General features: G+C 46.2%; 1 protein-coding gene across 3 annotated transcripts in view; it reads right to left on the reverse strand.

Moving 5' to 3' along the window:
- Positions 1 to 1,118: 1,118 nt before the first annotated feature.
- PFKM (phosphofructokinase, muscle) overlaps positions 1,119 to 17,142 on the reverse strand; it is a gene marked incomplete at its 5' end in the record, with an annotated part of 51,276 nt that continues 35,252 nt past the window's right edge. Inside the window, 21 exons of one of the 3 annotated variants that reach the window (XM_084255210.1) lie at positions 1,119 to 1,407; positions 1,621 to 1,726; positions 1,806 to 1,905; positions 3,177 to 3,288; positions 3,508 to 3,569; positions 4,624 to 4,788; positions 5,227 to 5,379; positions 5,463 to 5,550; positions 5,885 to 5,955; positions 6,397 to 6,546; positions 7,287 to 7,350; positions 7,781 to 7,845; positions 8,975 to 9,100; positions 9,676 to 9,768; positions 9,987 to 10,082; positions 10,191 to 10,299; positions 10,752 to 10,796; positions 11,445 to 11,610; positions 11,830 to 12,019; positions 13,347 to 13,424; positions 14,500 to 14,573. In XM_084255210.1, coding sequence (XP_084111336.1) covers positions 1,263 to 1,407; positions 1,621 to 1,726; positions 1,806 to 1,905; positions 3,177 to 3,288; positions 3,508 to 3,569; positions 4,624 to 4,788; positions 5,227 to 5,379; positions 5,463 to 5,550; positions 5,885 to 5,955; positions 6,397 to 6,546; positions 7,287 to 7,350; positions 7,781 to 7,845; positions 8,975 to 9,100; positions 9,676 to 9,768; positions 9,987 to 10,082; positions 10,191 to 10,299; positions 10,752 to 10,796; positions 11,445 to 11,610; positions 11,830 to 12,019; positions 13,347 to 13,424; positions 14,500 to 14,573 — 2,258 coding nt within the window. In that variant the 3' untranslated portion in view covers positions 1,119 to 1,262. The remainder of the gene's footprint in view (positions 1,408 to 1,620; positions 1,727 to 1,805; positions 1,906 to 3,176; positions 3,289 to 3,507; positions 3,570 to 4,623; positions 4,789 to 5,226; positions 5,380 to 5,462; positions 5,551 to 5,884; positions 5,956 to 6,396; positions 6,547 to 7,286; positions 7,351 to 7,780; positions 7,846 to 8,974; positions 9,101 to 9,675; positions 9,769 to 9,986; positions 10,083 to 10,190; positions 10,300 to 10,751; positions 10,797 to 11,444; positions 11,611 to 11,829; positions 12,020 to 13,346; positions 13,425 to 14,499; positions 14,574 to 17,142) is intronic. The other 2 variants (XM_084255211.1, XM_084255212.1) reach the window with 2 other exon arrangements.

The following is a 17,142-nucleotide window of genomic DNA, read 5'->3' on the forward strand; positions in this document are numbered from 1 at the left end:
TTCATTGTTAATTTCTTTTCCCCTTATAAAACTGTTCAGAGAACATTTATTTGGCTGCTTTAATTCTGGACTCTGACAAGTCTTCTCCATCACTATTTTGTACTGTTTTTAGGGTATAGGAGTACTACTTGAACAACTAGCAAAAGCAATGTACTCAAGACAATCCCCTCCTCCACCCTGTAAAAGAAGCCTTCCTGCTTCATCAAGCAAGTGAAGAACTGTGTAGGTTCGGAGAAATGCATGTGCCTGTATCAAGAGTGAGAATCTCGTTACTAGAGGCTAATCTTAAACCTAGCATTTATGGGCATCATTCTGTCAATTTGAGGTACAGTCTGTAGTCCCAGTCCTCAGGACCAGCTCCATTATGGGTACTTAGCTAATGAGAAAATTACAAAACAGAAAACAAATTGAGCTAAATAAGAAGTGGCAACTCTTCAAAGCAGCATTTCAACCTACCTACCAAACCAGGTCCAGGACTGGGAGTGTCTTCTGTCCCAGCTTTTCAAATGTACATCTCCCCACAAATGGGACTCTGGCTGTCATTTGGGAAGGAAAAACCCCTGAATGTCAGAGGAGTAGAGATTGTGGAATGAGTGGGGAAAAAAGCAACTGACTAGTGGGCATATGATCAAGAGATAAAACACGACTTTACACATAGGGAAACCAGAGTGGAGGAGGACCCCACGACTACATTCTAGGACCCCATGTACAAAGCCAAGAGATGCTACAGAAACTAATGCAAGAGGTAGAGCGAAGTACACAGGGTGATCACATGGCTGCATTTCCCAAGTCTTCTCCCTGGGCAGAGTCTAGGGCTCTGGGCTGACAGTATTACATTCCACCGTGAAGACGATAACAGAACCAGAAGCAGTGGCATTTATTAGTGACCAGTTGGCATTTATTAGTGTAGTTATTTTTTTTGCCACTGTAGTAAAAGTTGTAGGGGAATGGAGACTTGGTTATCACAAAGAAATAAATAAAGCTTACTTTTAGGAAAATTTTAACCGAGTAACTGAAATGTAGCAGTAACACTAGAGGAGCCCAGCCTTGTGTGACAAGATGAAGCTGGGGTAGAAGTCACCACAAATTCTAACAAAAGGAGCTTCTAATTTGCCCCCTGCCAGAGTTGATCATGGCCACAGTTACAGAAGAAAAGGAAACCAAATGAAAAAAGAGCTAAAACACTTGAGAATAGATGGACTTAAATCTGTCAGCAGGTAAGTTGACTATAATCAGACCATTCCCCCTGGCTCCAAAGAGGTTTAGACAGGAGCTTCTCCAGACCGCTTCCGACTGATGTGCTCCAGGTGGGCATGCTCTGAGGTGTCCAAGTCAATCTCATACTTGGCTAGAATTTTGAGGATAGGCCTCAGCTTCAGCCACCACTGCTCCTTGGGGATGCGATGCCTAAAAAGGAATGAGGTGATGATTTCATCTTTTAGCTCTCCAATCAACTACCAGAGGCTAATGGGCTAGATTTAGAACATGCACATCTGATCTGAAATAGGTAAGACAAGATGTGTTACTCCTAAACCAAAAGGACTAAAGACAATGAACAGGTTGGGAAGAGTAGATCTTGAAACTACCAGGGAAGGAATTGCTCTTGGAAGATGTACTCACTCAAAATCTGTCTGGTCCTTCAACTCAGTCACAGGTTGAAAAACCAGGGCCCTCTTACGCATCCCCAGGACACAGCCAGAGTCTGGGGTATTGGCAAAGATCCGTCCTGCAACAAGGTACTCAGTCAGCTTCGGCACTGGGGAACCAGCACCTACAGAGGGAGCTCACCGTCTTACCCCACCTACCGTTACGGTAGCTCTCTTTGATTTTCCCGGACATCCAGTTCATAGCTTTGGCACCCATCTTAGTGGCAAAATTTCTGTCAAATGGGGTTGGGCTCCCACCCTGGAAAAAGGATCACAAAAATTAAAGAGAGGAGGACTTTAAAGAAGTGACAGAGATATCTGAGTACACAGAGAAAAAGGAAAGAATGGGCCCTGGGTTTATAACTAGAAACGGGAATCCAGAAGTCTAATTATAAAAGGAAATCCTGAGATGTGCTGGGAACCAGGCTGAGCCTACTCAGCATACCTGGCTATTGGTCAGATAGAAAAGAACCCTAATTAGGTAAAGGGGTGAGTGATCTCATGACTGACTCTCCCAACTGGTAGCTGCCAGACCCTGTCCACTTACATCTAGTCATAGTGGCTGCTAGGGCAACTCCTTGCCCCTCTTCAACCTAACCAGCTCTTGTCAGTCACCATCACTAGTGACACAAAGTATTCCTGTGACCCAATCTAGGTGCCTTTGTAGCACTGCTGAATAATATAAAACATTGTGCAGGTTTCTCCAAAGTAAGAGAAAGTAGATGGGAAAGTGAGAAGGAAGGAAAACCAGAAAACAGGCCCTCATCCTTTATCCAATAGTACCCCATTCTTGCAAGGGCTGATAAGCTCGTCAAACTGAGGTATTTGGAATTCATGTGAGGAGATAAAGGTCAAGGGCTAGTGCTTAAGAGGCATCAGCTAGGGATGTTTGGAATAGGGGAGGCCTCAGACCACTGGTGCATCTGTGAGGGATGCCTATTGTGGCTGGGGAAAGATGAGGGGGGCAGAAAGATTGAATGTGGGTGTCCCCTGGAAACCTGTAAATGGAGATGGAGCCCAAGGCCAGCAAGGTGCCTACACTCATTCAACATGTCCCTGTGTAAGGCAGCATGGTGCAGTGGGAAGGGCACTGGGGTAGGTACACTCTGGGTTTTATCCAAGCTTGGTAAGCGGACCTGAGAAAATTATTTCTCCTCTCTGGGCCTCATCTTCTTCATCTGAATCAGCAGTTTTCAACTGAAGACAATTGCGCCCCCAAAAGTACATTTAGCAATGTCTACAGACATTATTTTAGTTGTTTTAACTCCGAAGGGAGGTGCTACTGGCCTGTAATGGATTCCAGGAATGCTGCTACACCATCCTGCAAATGCACAGAACAGTCACCACAACCCAAACTGTGCAGCCCCAAGGAACAGTGCCAAGACTGAGAAACCCTGGCCTAAATGAGATGACAGATCACATAATCTTTAAGGTAGCACTAACTGCACAGCCAGAGGCCAGTGGGAGCCACAAGGGCTTTGGGAGGGTTATGGAATCGAATGAAGGGCATGATTGGGGTGTCTTCTCTACCTGCTGCATGTGGCCAAGCACGTTCTTCCTGCTGTCGAAGATGCCCTTTCCCTCCTCAGAGTACAGGTTGAAAATGAAGTCGGTGGTATAGTTCTCATTGCACTTCTCATTCCTGCAGGCAGAGGCGAAAAGTCTGTGGCTCCAGTTGTCTCCCCATCCCTCCACCCTCTCTCTACCTTATAGGCTTTGTTCTTTCCTTTCCTGTTTCCTCCCATAGTTCAGGTCCCCCCCACTGTCTCCACAGATTCCCCAGGGTTAGCATGGATGCATGCTGTGGGGGAAGCCTGACTATTATTTCCCTTTGTTTAGGAACAAACCACGGAGGAGGTACCTTAACACCAAACCCCTTTTCACAGTTGTTTTCATCTTTTGCACCAGATGTTCAACATTTGCCTGAAAAGAAAACAGTAAATCCTAAGCCTACCTGGGCATAGATAAGGTTGGTTAAGGCAGAGAGCTCTTCTACCCAACCAGATTCCCCTAGGAGGGAAAGGAGCACAGAAAGAGAGTTGTGTCTAGTGCAGGCTCTGAACTGTGCATAATCCGTTTAAGAAGCTCGGTTCAGAAATTCTGTCTCACTTCAACAAAGACAGACAGAACTGGAAGAAAGTAAGTCAGAGACTGTTGGGGTAACTCAGTTTTCAGCACCTTTCTACCCCCTCCCAGATTCCCTTTCCAGAGGTTTCTGGTTCCCCTTCCCTCAGGGTCCGACTCTGCCTTCAGTGCTCATCTTTAAACAGGAGGCTTGTATATACAGCAGTGATTTACCTGGGAGGATCCAGTTTCTTCCTTTGGGCTTTGAGCTGGGGGTAAAGGAAGACGCCTCCCAACCTCCAGTCTTGGCAGGGTTTGGCTAGGTTCTTATATTACAGAGTTCCCTTAGCCTGCCCCCCTATATTTTCTGGCTCTTTTTCCTCCAGAGAACTGGGATCTTGGGAAATCAGAAGCATATGGTCCATCTGTGAAATAAGAGTCAGAGCTCCACCCCAGAGGTGCAAAGGTAGCCCTATCAAAAATGGTACAAAAAGAATATGCTTTGGTAACAAGGGAAATCTGGAGGGGAGGCTGATCTAGTCGAAAAGTCATCAGCTTTCTCAATCAGTTAAACCACCTACTCACTTATGAGTCTAGAAAAGTATTTGAACCTTGCTAACACTTTCTCATCTGTAATAACAGAGATAATATCTCCCTCCCATGTGTGTTGTGAAGATAAATTGCAAAACACATATGTAAAGAGCTAAGCAGCGTTCCGCCCTTCAGAATGAGAGCCATAACCACAGGCAGCACGGCCGCATGTGGCACTGGAGGCCTGCCTGGTGCTCCTGCCAGCTCCACACCAGTCAGCTCCGCTTCCTCTTGAGCTCTCACAATTCAAGGGGACATTGTGACATGAGGGATAGATTGGGGTGGGAGAGAGCTACCTAGCAGGCTCTGTGCTGCTGTTTACCTGCAGGTCTCGGATGGTAAAGGGCTCCTCAAAAATGTAGGCAGCATCAGCCCCCGCTGCCAGCCCTGCCATGGTGGCCAGGTAGCCGCAGTAGCCGCCCATGGTCTCGATGATAAACACCCGGCGCTTGGTGCCTGCCGCTGACTGCTTGATGCGGTCACACGTCTGCAAAACAGCAGGTCATAATTAGAAAGCTAGGCCATGGGTCTGATTCCTGTCTCTGCCCCTGCACGACCCAGCTCTGGGACTATCGTCTCCCCAGGCCAGCAGGTTCTTGCCTTCAGAGACAGCAGGCACATTTGTCAACCACATGGTCGCTCTTTTTTCTATTGTTCAAAAGTAGGGAAATGAGGCTGTGTGACCTTAGAATGGAAAAAACACTTGGTGTGCAGAGTATGGATGCATTTCTAGGTTAGAGACTGGTGCAGTGAGAAGGAATATTGTATGTATGGCTCCACAGGTCTGTGTAAATACCTGTAAAGAAGCATTATTCAAATGATGTCACTTGGTTGGTATAAAAAAAGGAGTTCCCCTTCTAGCCACACTTGACCCAGACAAGAAGGTGCAGCAGCGGGGGCGGGGAAGGGTGGGGGCAGACCTCACCGTGCAAATCGTGTTCAGCGCTGTGTCCGCCCCGATGCTGAAGTCTGAGCCAGGGACGTTGTTGGAGACCGTAGCGGGAATGACCACAAAGGGGATACAGAGCTCGTCGAACTGCTTCCTGCCCTCCATCAGCTCCAGGCCCCCCGTGTAAGCCTGGAAGAGACCGGCAGGGGCAAGTGTGAGGGCGGGTACAGGAAGGTGGGAGCAAGAGAGGAAAAAATGGTAGGGGCACTCACCTCAAAGCCTCCGATGATGATAAGGCCCTGAATGTTAAACTTTGTAATGTTAGCACTGATCTGTTCAAAGCTCTTCTTGGGCAGTGTCCTAGTTAACGGGAGCACCAAGGTAATGAATTTGGGGGAGTGACATAAAAATTAAGGGAGAGAAAAGTCAGAGCTAAAAGGCACTTGATCATTTCTGGACATGTGTCCCAGTCCCTAGTCCAGCTCTTACTGCTGCCCAAGGCCACACACGGGGCCCTTAAGTTGCCAGAGATGCTAAAAGATGTTCAGACAGGCATGTCTACCTTACAGGAGCCACTATAAGCTTGGGGGTAGAGAACCCACACGAAGCTCTCCCTGACCTAATGAGCTGATGCCAACAATTAAGGGACATTTAAAGGATGGTTCTGGGAAGGTACTCCTGATATGCCACTTGCCTTTTAGTCCCAAGTTTAGAACCACCTTGGCCAGTCCAGCCCCCGACGTAGCTCCAACCAGCCTCCTCAATCTGAAGGGAAAAGTCATACAGGTCAGCATGTGGCTGACGCTCCAGCAGACCAATGTGTGACTGGCATGACCTCCTGGGTTCCACCCCAGCAGAAACCCCCTATTGAGCGAAGAACACTGCGGACTAGCCTTTCCCTCCTCGGGTAACTTCTTCCATTTGTATTTCTCAATCACCTACTTGAGTAGGTACCAGGCATCGTGCAAAGTTTTAGGATAGAGAATTAAATAGAGCATGTTGCAAAGGGTTAATTTCAGTGGTGCTTGTCTATTGCTACTGCCCAAACATCAAATATCTACTTCTGCTTCAACCTGAGAGAGGAGAGAAAGGCAGTGAGGAGCAGGGCTAGGAAAAAGAATGGAAAAGTCACCCCTGCTATACATATCTTCACACGACTACTCCCTGAACCCCAGGGCAGTGCCTCCTGCCTTCCGATCCCCATACCTGACCCTTGGCCAGACCCTCGAAGCCATCATGCACGACCAGCACTCGGTTGCCCTGGATGAGGCCAATCCTCACAGTGGAGCGAACAGCAGCATTCATTCCTGCGGCCGGGGCCCCCACATTCATCACAGCCACCGTGTGCAAACCAGTCTATAAAGAAAGCAGAGAGGAAGCAGGGGAAACACAGGACGTAGAAAGTAAAAGAAGCTGAGTCCCTTATGGTCCTTAGATCAGGACATCTCCCTCTGACAACACACACCCCTCTCTGAGGGCATGCCAGTGCAGCTGGGGCCCCTCATACTACAGAAGCAAAATTCTCTATCACAAATCAATAACCCAAGCTGCTGTCCATGATCCCAGCTATTACTATATAATGAAGACGAGACCTTCCAAAGCAGCCTTCCTGAAGTGCGACCCTTGGACCATGCATATCAGGATTCATCCAGGGAGCACATTCCTGGCCCCTACTCCAGATTTGAAGGAGGGGCCCAAAAATCTGCATGTTTAGTAAGCAATCCAACTGATTTTGATGTACACTAATATTGTAAACCACCCTTCTGATGGAAGAAATAGCTTAAACATATTCAGATGTTGTTACTCCGATATCTGCACAGAGAAAATGACACATAAGCTGCCTTTGTCATTCCTTGCATGCTATCTTGTCAACCCTGCATTAGATGTGGGTCTTAGGTTAGAGATCTAAGAGACTGGAGACCTTCAGGGCACAATGAGAATAAGATAAGTATCTTAGGGTCAGCAACTCAGCACTGAAGATTACACTGGGGGAAAGAAGTTGACAAGGCCAGTAGGTCATATGGATTAGGAGAAGCACTTCATAAAGCTAGAAAAAGCTAGAAAAAGGTCAAGGGGAAAGAGTAAATTGCCAGTACCTTAGATACTGGGGGCCTGACATGAGCCAGAAGCTTGTACACTTCCCAGTTGTTCATGAAACTCCTGTAAAAAGTACAAAGTCATTCTGCATGGCCATCAACCAAGGGACCCTGGTCTGAAGCTCTGTTCCCAGTGTGATGTTCCAGATGGCAAACTTCTAAGGAAATAACTGGGGCACAGCAAGAATGGGGCAGTCACTACAAAATGGGTCACTAATTCATCAGGCACAAGAGAATGCCCCTTCCCTAGAGAAACATGTAACTAGCTGCCACACACAGAAATAAGAGATTATAAAGGGTAGATGCCACAGAAGGCATCCTTGGGGGCATATAGCTCCTGGTCACCTCACAGTTAATTCTTTGGGGGAAGAAATGGTTGCAGAGATAATAAGAAAAGGGTCAAAAGCTCAAATTTTGGGTCTGAAGCTGTGTAGACTTTTCACGTGATTTCAATATCTAATTTCTGTAGCTAAGGCTTCTGGCCAGTTCCTCACCGGCCTCTCAACTTCATGGCTTCATCAAATTTCTTCTCATCCATGGCCTTGGTCACATCTTTGGTCTGAAAGAGAGACAGAGCACAGTCACAACTTCATGCAGGGGTTTTCACAGATGAATGTTCATCTCTGCAGCCCATCTCTGCAGCCCATCTTTTCCATGTCCCTAAACTGTCACAGAACTAATAGTTTTTCCTTAATTTTCTGAGTAATGTGTAGCAAAAGAGCTATTTAATGCTCTATTTATTAAAATGTGGGCACAGTGGAGGAACAGCATCTCCCCCCATTCCACTGAAGATGACCAGCCTCAAAGTCATCTCTAAAGTAGTGAGTAAATGAAGAAGATCCTGCAGATAACCAGTTAGGAAGAAGGGCTGATCTCTGACATGTGCTTTCTGACCATTGACTTCTGCTCTGTGAGTCAGTGCCTTAGCACTGGAATTTCCAGAGTTTGAAGACAAACTTCCAGGCAAGGCTGGAACTTGCCTGGGCTGTATGTAGGTCGTAGACTCCCAAGTTTGAGAAAGAAGCAGTCCAGTGGGTGGGGAGCCAGCCCTAAGAATCACTCAGACCAGCCCTGAGAATCAGGCCAGTACCTGAGCTCCCAGCCACTATGTTCATTCTATGAACGTCTGGAAGAGTGACTGCTCCAGAATAAGAGCCACAGTTGCGTGAACAGTGGATATTTTCCAGACTGCACCAGACACTTTAACTATCTTTTCTCCAACCCTTATAACAATCCCCATGGTGGGTATTAGTAACCTCATATTGGTTTTACCATGTTGTTCAAGATAGAAATCAAAGAGATACAAGTTTCTCAGTCAGACCTTAATAATGCTCTCCTGCTCCTAGAGAGTTTAAAGAGAGATTGCATTTCTCATCCAATAAAGACATGAGGAAAGGTTTTAAGGTCACATATCTGGAGAAATTGGTTCTTAATACTAGGTAGGATATAGTCTCTCAAGCTACAGATGAGGAAAATGAGGCTCAGAGAGAGGGTACAGGTCCTGTACAAAGGCCACTGTTCTCTCCCCACATGCCTCTGACTACACCACGCAGCCTTTCCAACTGCTCCTGGGTGGAAGTCGGTGGCCCTTTCAGTGGCCCTGGAAGTCGGTCTCATTCCCTATAAACTCCAGCTCAAGTAATAGGTACTCAGGGTTGTTGGGGTGGTGGGCTGGGGTCAGTACTCACCACCTGTACACATTCCATGAGGGGCAGGCGCACAGCCTGGTTACCAGAGAGGCTCACTACACAGGCTGGGGTGTCTGGGGTCCCCTCCAAAAGTGCCATCACTGCTTCTACACCCATCCTGCTGCCCTGTAGGGGACCAGGGAGGAAAGATAGTCTGGTTAAGGTCTCCCTGTCTCAGCCTGGCTTGAAGACCCAGTGCACTCAAGGCCCTTTCCAAATCACAGGGTTGAGTTCCACACTTAAGGACTGCAGCCAAGAACTTACGGGTTTTACTTCCCTACCCAGACTTCATCTAAATTTTGATGACATTTTGTCCTCTTGCCATCAGAGGACAAAGGATTACTTTGGCTTAATAAATGCCCTTCTTATTGACAAAACAAGGAAGGATTGTCTTTCTCTTCCACTGAAAGTTGGGTAAGTGGATTCACACTAAGGTTAGAGCCTCATAATTTCACTAATGCATAAATCTCTAAGATACCTGGTGTCATCATCAGAGAAGCATATAGTTTCCTATTATTTTTTGTAATAGAAGAGAACTCTTGAGTATATGGAATAGGGTCAAGGGTCATGGCAACCAAGAGACTAATGGTGGGAGGCGTGGCCAAGGGGGTTAAGCCCCTGTCCTGGTGAGTGGCAGTCCTGCCACAGGACAACAACCTGAGGGTTCTCAGGTGTGAGGGCCATGAAGCCCTGTGACTTACCAGGATTCGGTCAAAGGCTGATGGGGTTCCACCCCGCTGCACATGCCCTAAGACGGTGACCCGGGTGTCATATCCCAGACGTTTCACCACCAGCTGAAGGGACCAAGAAAGGGACAGAGAGAGGGATACGTTGAGTCAAGAAGAGAAAAAAAGGATGACTTAGCCTCTGGTAATGATTCCTGGAAAGGAGAAAACCAGGGGGAAGGAAACCTGGGAAGAGATGTGCAGAAGGACTAAGGGAAGAAATCAATAGGGAAGGGGCCAAAGTTGGGTATGGTAGTGAAGGCCCCTCTGGCTTCACTCATACTAACATTCTTGATGTCTTCTGAAGTGATTGGTTTCCCATTCTTGTCAATGGCACCCTCAGCCACAATGATGATGTTGAGACGAGAGCCACGTGTCCTTGTCTGATCAAGAACAAAAAGAAAAATGATTGGTGGAATAAAATTGATGGATGGGAAATGAATCATTAGAACAGGGTGAGGATTTTTTAGGGCAAAATGAAGTGCAAATACCTCACTGAGCCGGCGACAAAGATGTTCCTCCCAGTCATCATCTGGTGGACATTCAGGAATAAAAACCCAGTCAGCCCCACAGGAGAGAGAGGTAACAAGGGCCAGGTAGCTGAAATGAGACCCAGAAGTATCACTGGACAAATAGCCTCACCCACACCCAACAAGATCACCTAGTCCTGGCTGGTGAAAGGTCTGCGAATCCATTGGTTTCTCCACTGAGAACCCAATGAAGCTAAGAGCACCATGAAGACAGCTTCTCAGTATGAGCCTCTCCAACAAAAGTACCTTCTCATCTGCCACATGGCTTCCAATTTGGGCGCAGCATATTATGCTTTCACATGGCACGTGTGCCTGTGCACGCACACACACATTCACATGTGCACGTCCAGGTGCACAGGGAGGTGGAGTGGAGACTAGGAAAGAGAGCCACACCAAGAAGAGCATATACACCCCCAGATCTGCTGCCAGATCTGAGAGATCTCTCTGGGGAGGAGGATCTCTGGAGAGGAAGAAAGGGCTACTGTGGATCCAGAAAATCATGAGTCGAGATGGGGATCTTACCCACAGTGCCGGCCCATCACTTCTAGCACAAATGTCCTCTGGTGGCTGAAAGAAAGAGACATAGGGTTACACAGTCCAAGTGTCCCCAGGGCCAGGATCAAGCCGTCACTCACACCAAGGCCATGTAATCTCTTTGGGAGATGCAGTTATGCTAGGCCTTCTAGTGGGGTTCCTGAAAGACCAGGAAGAGCTTTAGGGTGCTTTTCCTATGCCTGATAACAGTAAACGGGGAAAGAAGTGAAGAGGAGAGAACTATACTAACCCAAAACCCTTGAGGACTACTTTGAGGTGAACTGTCACCCTCCCACACGCCGTTTTCCAAAGCTGCCTTCTCCAAGTGCCCTGACCTCTGAGCAGGGAAAGGGTGTTCTCACTAATCTCTATAATTAGGTTGCGAAGGGTAGGTTAGGTGTGGGATTCCCTGGATTTATTTTGATTCAGACACCAATAATTTAGGAGACCCCAAGATATTAAAACCCCACAGCTACAAGTTTGGACACTGGCCAGACAGAGGCAAGAAGCATATCTTATAGCACCCAGAAAGTGTAATCTCAGTGCTTTAGGGATAATTCTTACCTAAAAATCATATCCTGGCTTGAAAACTGGTCACCAGAGCTCAAACAGTTTAATCTTATCTAGCCCCCAGCCCTCTAGCCTGTCCCAACTGCCACTGTCCTCCCCCAGTCCCCTCACCTCTGAGCAGTGGTGGTGATAGCATCTACAATCTCTATGATCCGGTGCAGGGCAGAGTCAGTACCAATGGTCATATCAGTGCCGCAAAAGTCATTGTCAATGGAGCCCACCAGGCCCACGATGTTCAGGTAGCTGGATTTCGTGGCCTCCTCAGCTGTGATCTTACCTAACATGGGAAGCAAACCAGAAGCCCCTGGGTGAGGTACCTGGCACTCCTAAAGGGCAGATTACTGGAGAGAGAAGGAACTGTAGCTAATGGGAATTGTGACCAATGTCAGAAGGAGGGCAAAGGCTGTCTACTTGTGCCTGGACAATGATTTTCTCCAATGGGGGATAAGGTGTGTGTGTGTGCAGATACACAATACTGATGAGAACAATGTCTTACCAGATTTCTGGAGGTCACTCAACAAGCCACTCCACTCAGAGCGGAAGGTGTCAGCCCCAGTGAGGCTGCCATCACCCCCAATAACACACAGATTGGTAATCCCACGCTTCACCAAGTTTTGGGCAGCACGAAGTCTTCCCTCTCGCTCCCGAAAGTCCTTGCACCGGGCACTTCCAATCACTGTGCCTCCCTTTTGGGAAGAGGTAGAAGTCAACTCCTCAACTGACACAGTCAAACTTGGGTTCAACAGCTAAGAATTTCCCTGTTTCAACATTGTGAAAGGTTCACATAACCACATAGATGGATCCCTAGGAAGTTAGTTCCCTGACATGCTGAAGAGTCAGTTGTTGGGAAGCTGACTTAGATATCAGAGTGTTCCTCTATTTTGCTAACATCAACTCATTTTATTGAAGGCTTTGCCATGAAAGTGATTATCCTCAGTGAGAACAAGGAATACAAACATGTCTGTATGCTTTTGAAATAATCTGTCTTTCATATCTTGAAAGTATAGGAAGAAAAGTGACTTCACTCTTTAGAAAGTCTCCCGTGTGAACTGACATTGCTGGACTATGTCTAAACTATTACCAGGAGTTCATTCCCAAGTGCTCGGTAGTAATGTTTCCTTCTCTAACACAGGGCAATTTCTAATGGTAAGCAGGCATTGCCAATCCTTCTTCCTTTGCTCCTTGGGATCGATGGTGCTAGTGGAAGAGCTACATAGCCAGGTGTTTACAGGCAAAATGGCTCTAGGCACAGAAAGGCTGAAATTCCCAGGGGCTCATAGACACCGCAAGTGAGGTAAGTATATTTAGGGTTTTCAGTGGTCATAGAAACTCCTGGCATCCATGACTTTGGGGGTGTTGATAGAAAATTCTGATCTTGGCTTATTCTCAGAACACTGTCTCAGGCACCACTGCCTATAGGGACTATCCACTAAGCCCTGTATTTTTTATTTCTTCCCATGAATTTTTAGGGAAGACAAAGAATAGGGACACAAATATAATTTGCAGACCTTTCAATAAGTCAAAAAATGGGTATATAAAGTAGCAAAAAGGGTTGGGATATAATGGGGGTAATCTTTGCTTTTTTCTGAAAGATTCTCTTGGTCTTTTCCTCTCTTAAACAGTGTGATTTCAGTTTACCTCATCACCATCACATGCACACTGGCAGGATTCAGCTCTCCTTTTGGCTCTCCAGTAAGGTTATTTTCAGGACCAGACCATCTCTCTGAGCCCAGAGCAGGACTTGCTATCATGCCAGTTCCCCACGTCGTGCCTGTGACCTTTCTATAAAAAGCAAACTGTCCTGTGATCACACCCCCCAGCCTATGCTGCCCCAGGAAACTAGTAGGATGTTTGCAAATGCAAAGCGGGAAGGGCAAACACAGCCCCTCACTTGTCACTGAATTCCTTTCCATTAAACCACATGACAAGGAATCTGGGAAACCATGAACCCAAACCAGAGTGGTATGAGACAAGGACAAGACAAATGTGGCACAAGAGTTCTTTGGAACATACCAGCTGGAGCATCATCGAAACACTCTCCCAGGTGGCTTCCCTGATGTGGTCTCCGCCATCCACCAGGCCTTGATAACCCTGTGGGGCACATTATATCATTCAGCCTCTGCTAGGCTTCCCCTTGAACTCCCAGGATTAACACAGGATCCCTGGGAAGAGGTTCTGTGAGCATTAGGTCACCTCCTACCATTAGTAACTCCTGGGGATTGACTCCTGGATGCTCGGGAGACAACCACATTCAACATAGTCCAAGCAAGGAGATATCAACTTTTCAATACTCTCTTCTAGATTCTCCCATTCTTGAAATATCAGGATGTTTAAATCCCTAAATTTAATCTTAATTCCCCTTATTTTTGGCTTATCCTATTTCCTTCAATCTGCTTCCCAGAGGAACTAGATAACAGATGGTTTGGATAACAACAAAGGAAGAAGAGAGGGAGGGAGAGACAGAAACATGACTTGAAAAGATAAGAGAGTATAAAACTTGAGGGAAGAAAGGCAGACAGACTAGAATGAGAGAGAACTGAGAGAAAAGAACCAGAGGACTCAGAACTTCAGAAAATCAAATGACAGAAATATGTGATTCTTTCCTCTTTTTTCTTTTTTTTTTTAAAGATTTATTTATTTATTTATACACGCACTGGGTACAGTCTGAAGCGCGGGAGGGTGAGAGAATTCACCAGAGCCAGAGCGGGGAACAGAACAGACAGACTGATGAAATACACTGCTGAGGAGAGCAGCGGGTGGCAGGAGAGGTCTGCGCGCCACGTAGGACTCTCGCCCGGTGGTCGGGGATCGAACCGGCGCTGCAGAGGCTGCAGGCAGCTTTGCAGCCCAGTGCTCAACCACTGTGCCACCAGGGGAGGCCCAAGAGATTCTTTCCTCTTTAAGCTCTATCTCTGGATATACTTAATTCGCTGTGAAATACTAACTCATTTCAGTTTTCCTGCCTGCTTTGGGTTAAGGCAGAGCCCATCTGCATATGCTGGGACATATGTGGACATATCACAGGAGTAGGCAGGAGTGACTCATGAAGAGAAGAATAGCCAAATCAGACAGAGCTTTGTAATTGGGAGAGAAGAGAAGGGAGGAGGGGGCAAAGGTGATGCAGAAAACAGAGAAAGTATGAGGGAGAACAAATTAGAGAACCAACCTCATGGACAAAGAAGACACGGGCTCCAGTAAAGATTCCAACACGAACCACAGCCCTAACAGCAGCATTCATACCTACAAAGAAGGAAGAAAGAAGTCAGGAAGAGGTTACTCCCCAGAAGAGCAGCCCTAGACTCCTACACGAGATGGCACTCTTCTTAGGCTTTTTTCTGAGCCTAGAATGTTCCTCTCCTGCAAGTGCTTTGGTCTTCCCACTAGCATCGAATTACTATGTTAGTGTTAATGTAGCTCCAGATACCCCCTCACCTTCCCTCGTCTCCAAATCCCTTCTTTCCTAAGACCTCTTCTATAAGGAATTCCTTGGGGAATCACCATCATGAATGTTTATTGTGGGTTAGACACTGAGAAATGCTTGTCAAACATCACTCCCTTAAATCTACAACCTAGGAATTGCCACCATTTTCCAGATTTGGAAACTGAAGTTCAAAGAGGTCAAGATCAGACTTAGTACTCTTAGAAAACTCAGATTTGAATCCAAGTCCTAAAATGTTTAAACCAGACTACTGACTTCCCTGCTGTGCCCTACTAATCACAGTGGCGGGACTAGGTTTTTCTTGCCTTCTGCACTAAATCTAGATCTCCCACTTGATAGACTTCTGGGGACAAAGACATGACCCCCTGAGGTTCGGTATCCTGACCAGTCACTGCGTATATCCATTCCTGGTTAGCAGATTCTCCCAATCTCCACACACACACAGCTTTTTAGTGTCATTTGAGTTGTCCCATTAAAGACCACACAGTGGAGAGTCTCTGGCTCCCACACTGCAGAAGAGGCTGTGACCATGCGTGCAGGAAGAATTAGTGGGGACTCTGCTCTTGCTGACTTCTCCTGTGCACCTCCCTCCTGTGATCCTATATAAAAGGTGGGTATGAGGAACTTAAAATTATGCTGTAAATTATTGTTTCCCTGGAGAAACAAGGAGGACTGAAACACAGAGGAGAGTTTTTCCCCTTCGCCCTACATGAGTACAATCTCTTTCCTACTAGCTGCTCAAGAACTGAACTGTCTCTCCTGAGAGTTTGTTGCTGTGCGTGCCCTCCTAATCACACTGGCTGTACTAGGATTTTCTTGCCTTCTGCACTAAATCTTGCATGGAACTAACCTGTCACACAGTGGGAGCTACAAGTAGCTCCACATGGGAAATAAGGCTGCTGATATAGTGCCGAGCACGACCACACTGTTTTTCATTGGTGAGGATGGAAAACACTCCTGGGTGTTGATACAGGTAACTGTGCCCTATAAAAAGGGGCTAACGGTGCTGCTTAAGGAAATCTTAGAGCCAGGATGAATTAATATTTCATGAACAATTTTAGCCACCCTCCTTCAGATACTCTAGTACATACTTTTTGGGTTTTTTGGTTTTGTTTTGTTTTGTTTTTTGCCAATCTAAAAATCTATTCATGTGGCCATTAACCCTGCTTAGAGAAATATCATACACCTGTAAGCACCAAAGAAACCAGTAAGTGGAAAATTCTACAGGACCAGACTAAAATCATCACAAACTACTGCATCTTCCAAAGTTACATGAAATGGAATAGAATCAAAAAGGTGAGAAAGTCTGGTTATTTTATGTGGGTTTTTTTTTTTTTTTTTTCTGGCTGACAAAGGTTCTTATCAATGGCTACAACCTCCAAATCAAATTCAAGTTCCATTTATTCCCTGCACAAATGTTTGCTCAGCACCTATCATGTTGATGGCACTGTGTTAAGTACTGGGGCTACAGCAATGAACAACAGAGAATAAGGGTATAGTAAGATAAGGGGCCTGGCACAGGTTCTCAAGACTTGTGAAGAATTATAATATGGTTATAACATGTGTCTCCATGAAGGTGACAAGCACAAAGTACAGTGTGGAAAAGGAAAGGTGCATCTAAGCTGTCAGGAGGAAGTGAAGGGAAGTTATACAGAAAAGACAACATTTTTCTTAAGACTTAAAGGACAATTTCTTTTTACTCTTTTTGTCAGGTAGACAATTTTGGGAGATTGTTCTAGGTAAGGAATTAGCACAAAGGTGAGGGGCAAGTTATAACCTGAGGCAATTCAGTATTAGAGTAAAATGTAAAACATGAAGTAGTGACCTACACAGGTGGGCAGACACCTGCATGCCCAGGGACAAAGTCTGGTTTTGACTCTGTAGACCTAGGTTAGATTGGGGATTAACTAATGAGGAATACCAGGGAATACGTAAACCCCACGAAACTAAATGAAAAGTTTTGTAGGTATGGGCATTTCCCTTGAGAGGTCCACAGCTTTCATTTAATTTTCAAAGGGAGTCTGTGCCCCACCGCCCCAAAAAAAGTTGCAGACAATGCAAGATCTCGGAAAAATTTTGAGAGTGGAGGAATATGATGAGGTCTATCTGTCAAAATGCTCCCTCTGGCAGCAAGTATGGAGGGCAGAAGGAGAGAGGTCACCACAGAACTAGATGGCATCTGTAGCCTAGACAAAAAATGGTGAATTTAGACTGGGAAAGTAGCATTGTCCAAGAGATATTGGACAAGAGACATCTGGGAACATGCCACAGGACTTACATCTCATCAGCACTTATTTCAAGATTTGGGAAAAAAAGGACATGCCACAGGGTTGACTTAGGCAAAAGGTAAAACTGTAGTGCCATTCACTG

This window comes from Talpa europaea (assembly GCF_964194135.1).
Source record: "Talpa europaea genome assembly, chromosome: 15".
NCBI lineage: Eukaryota > Metazoa > Chordata > Mammalia > Eulipotyphla > Talpidae > Talpa > Talpa europaea.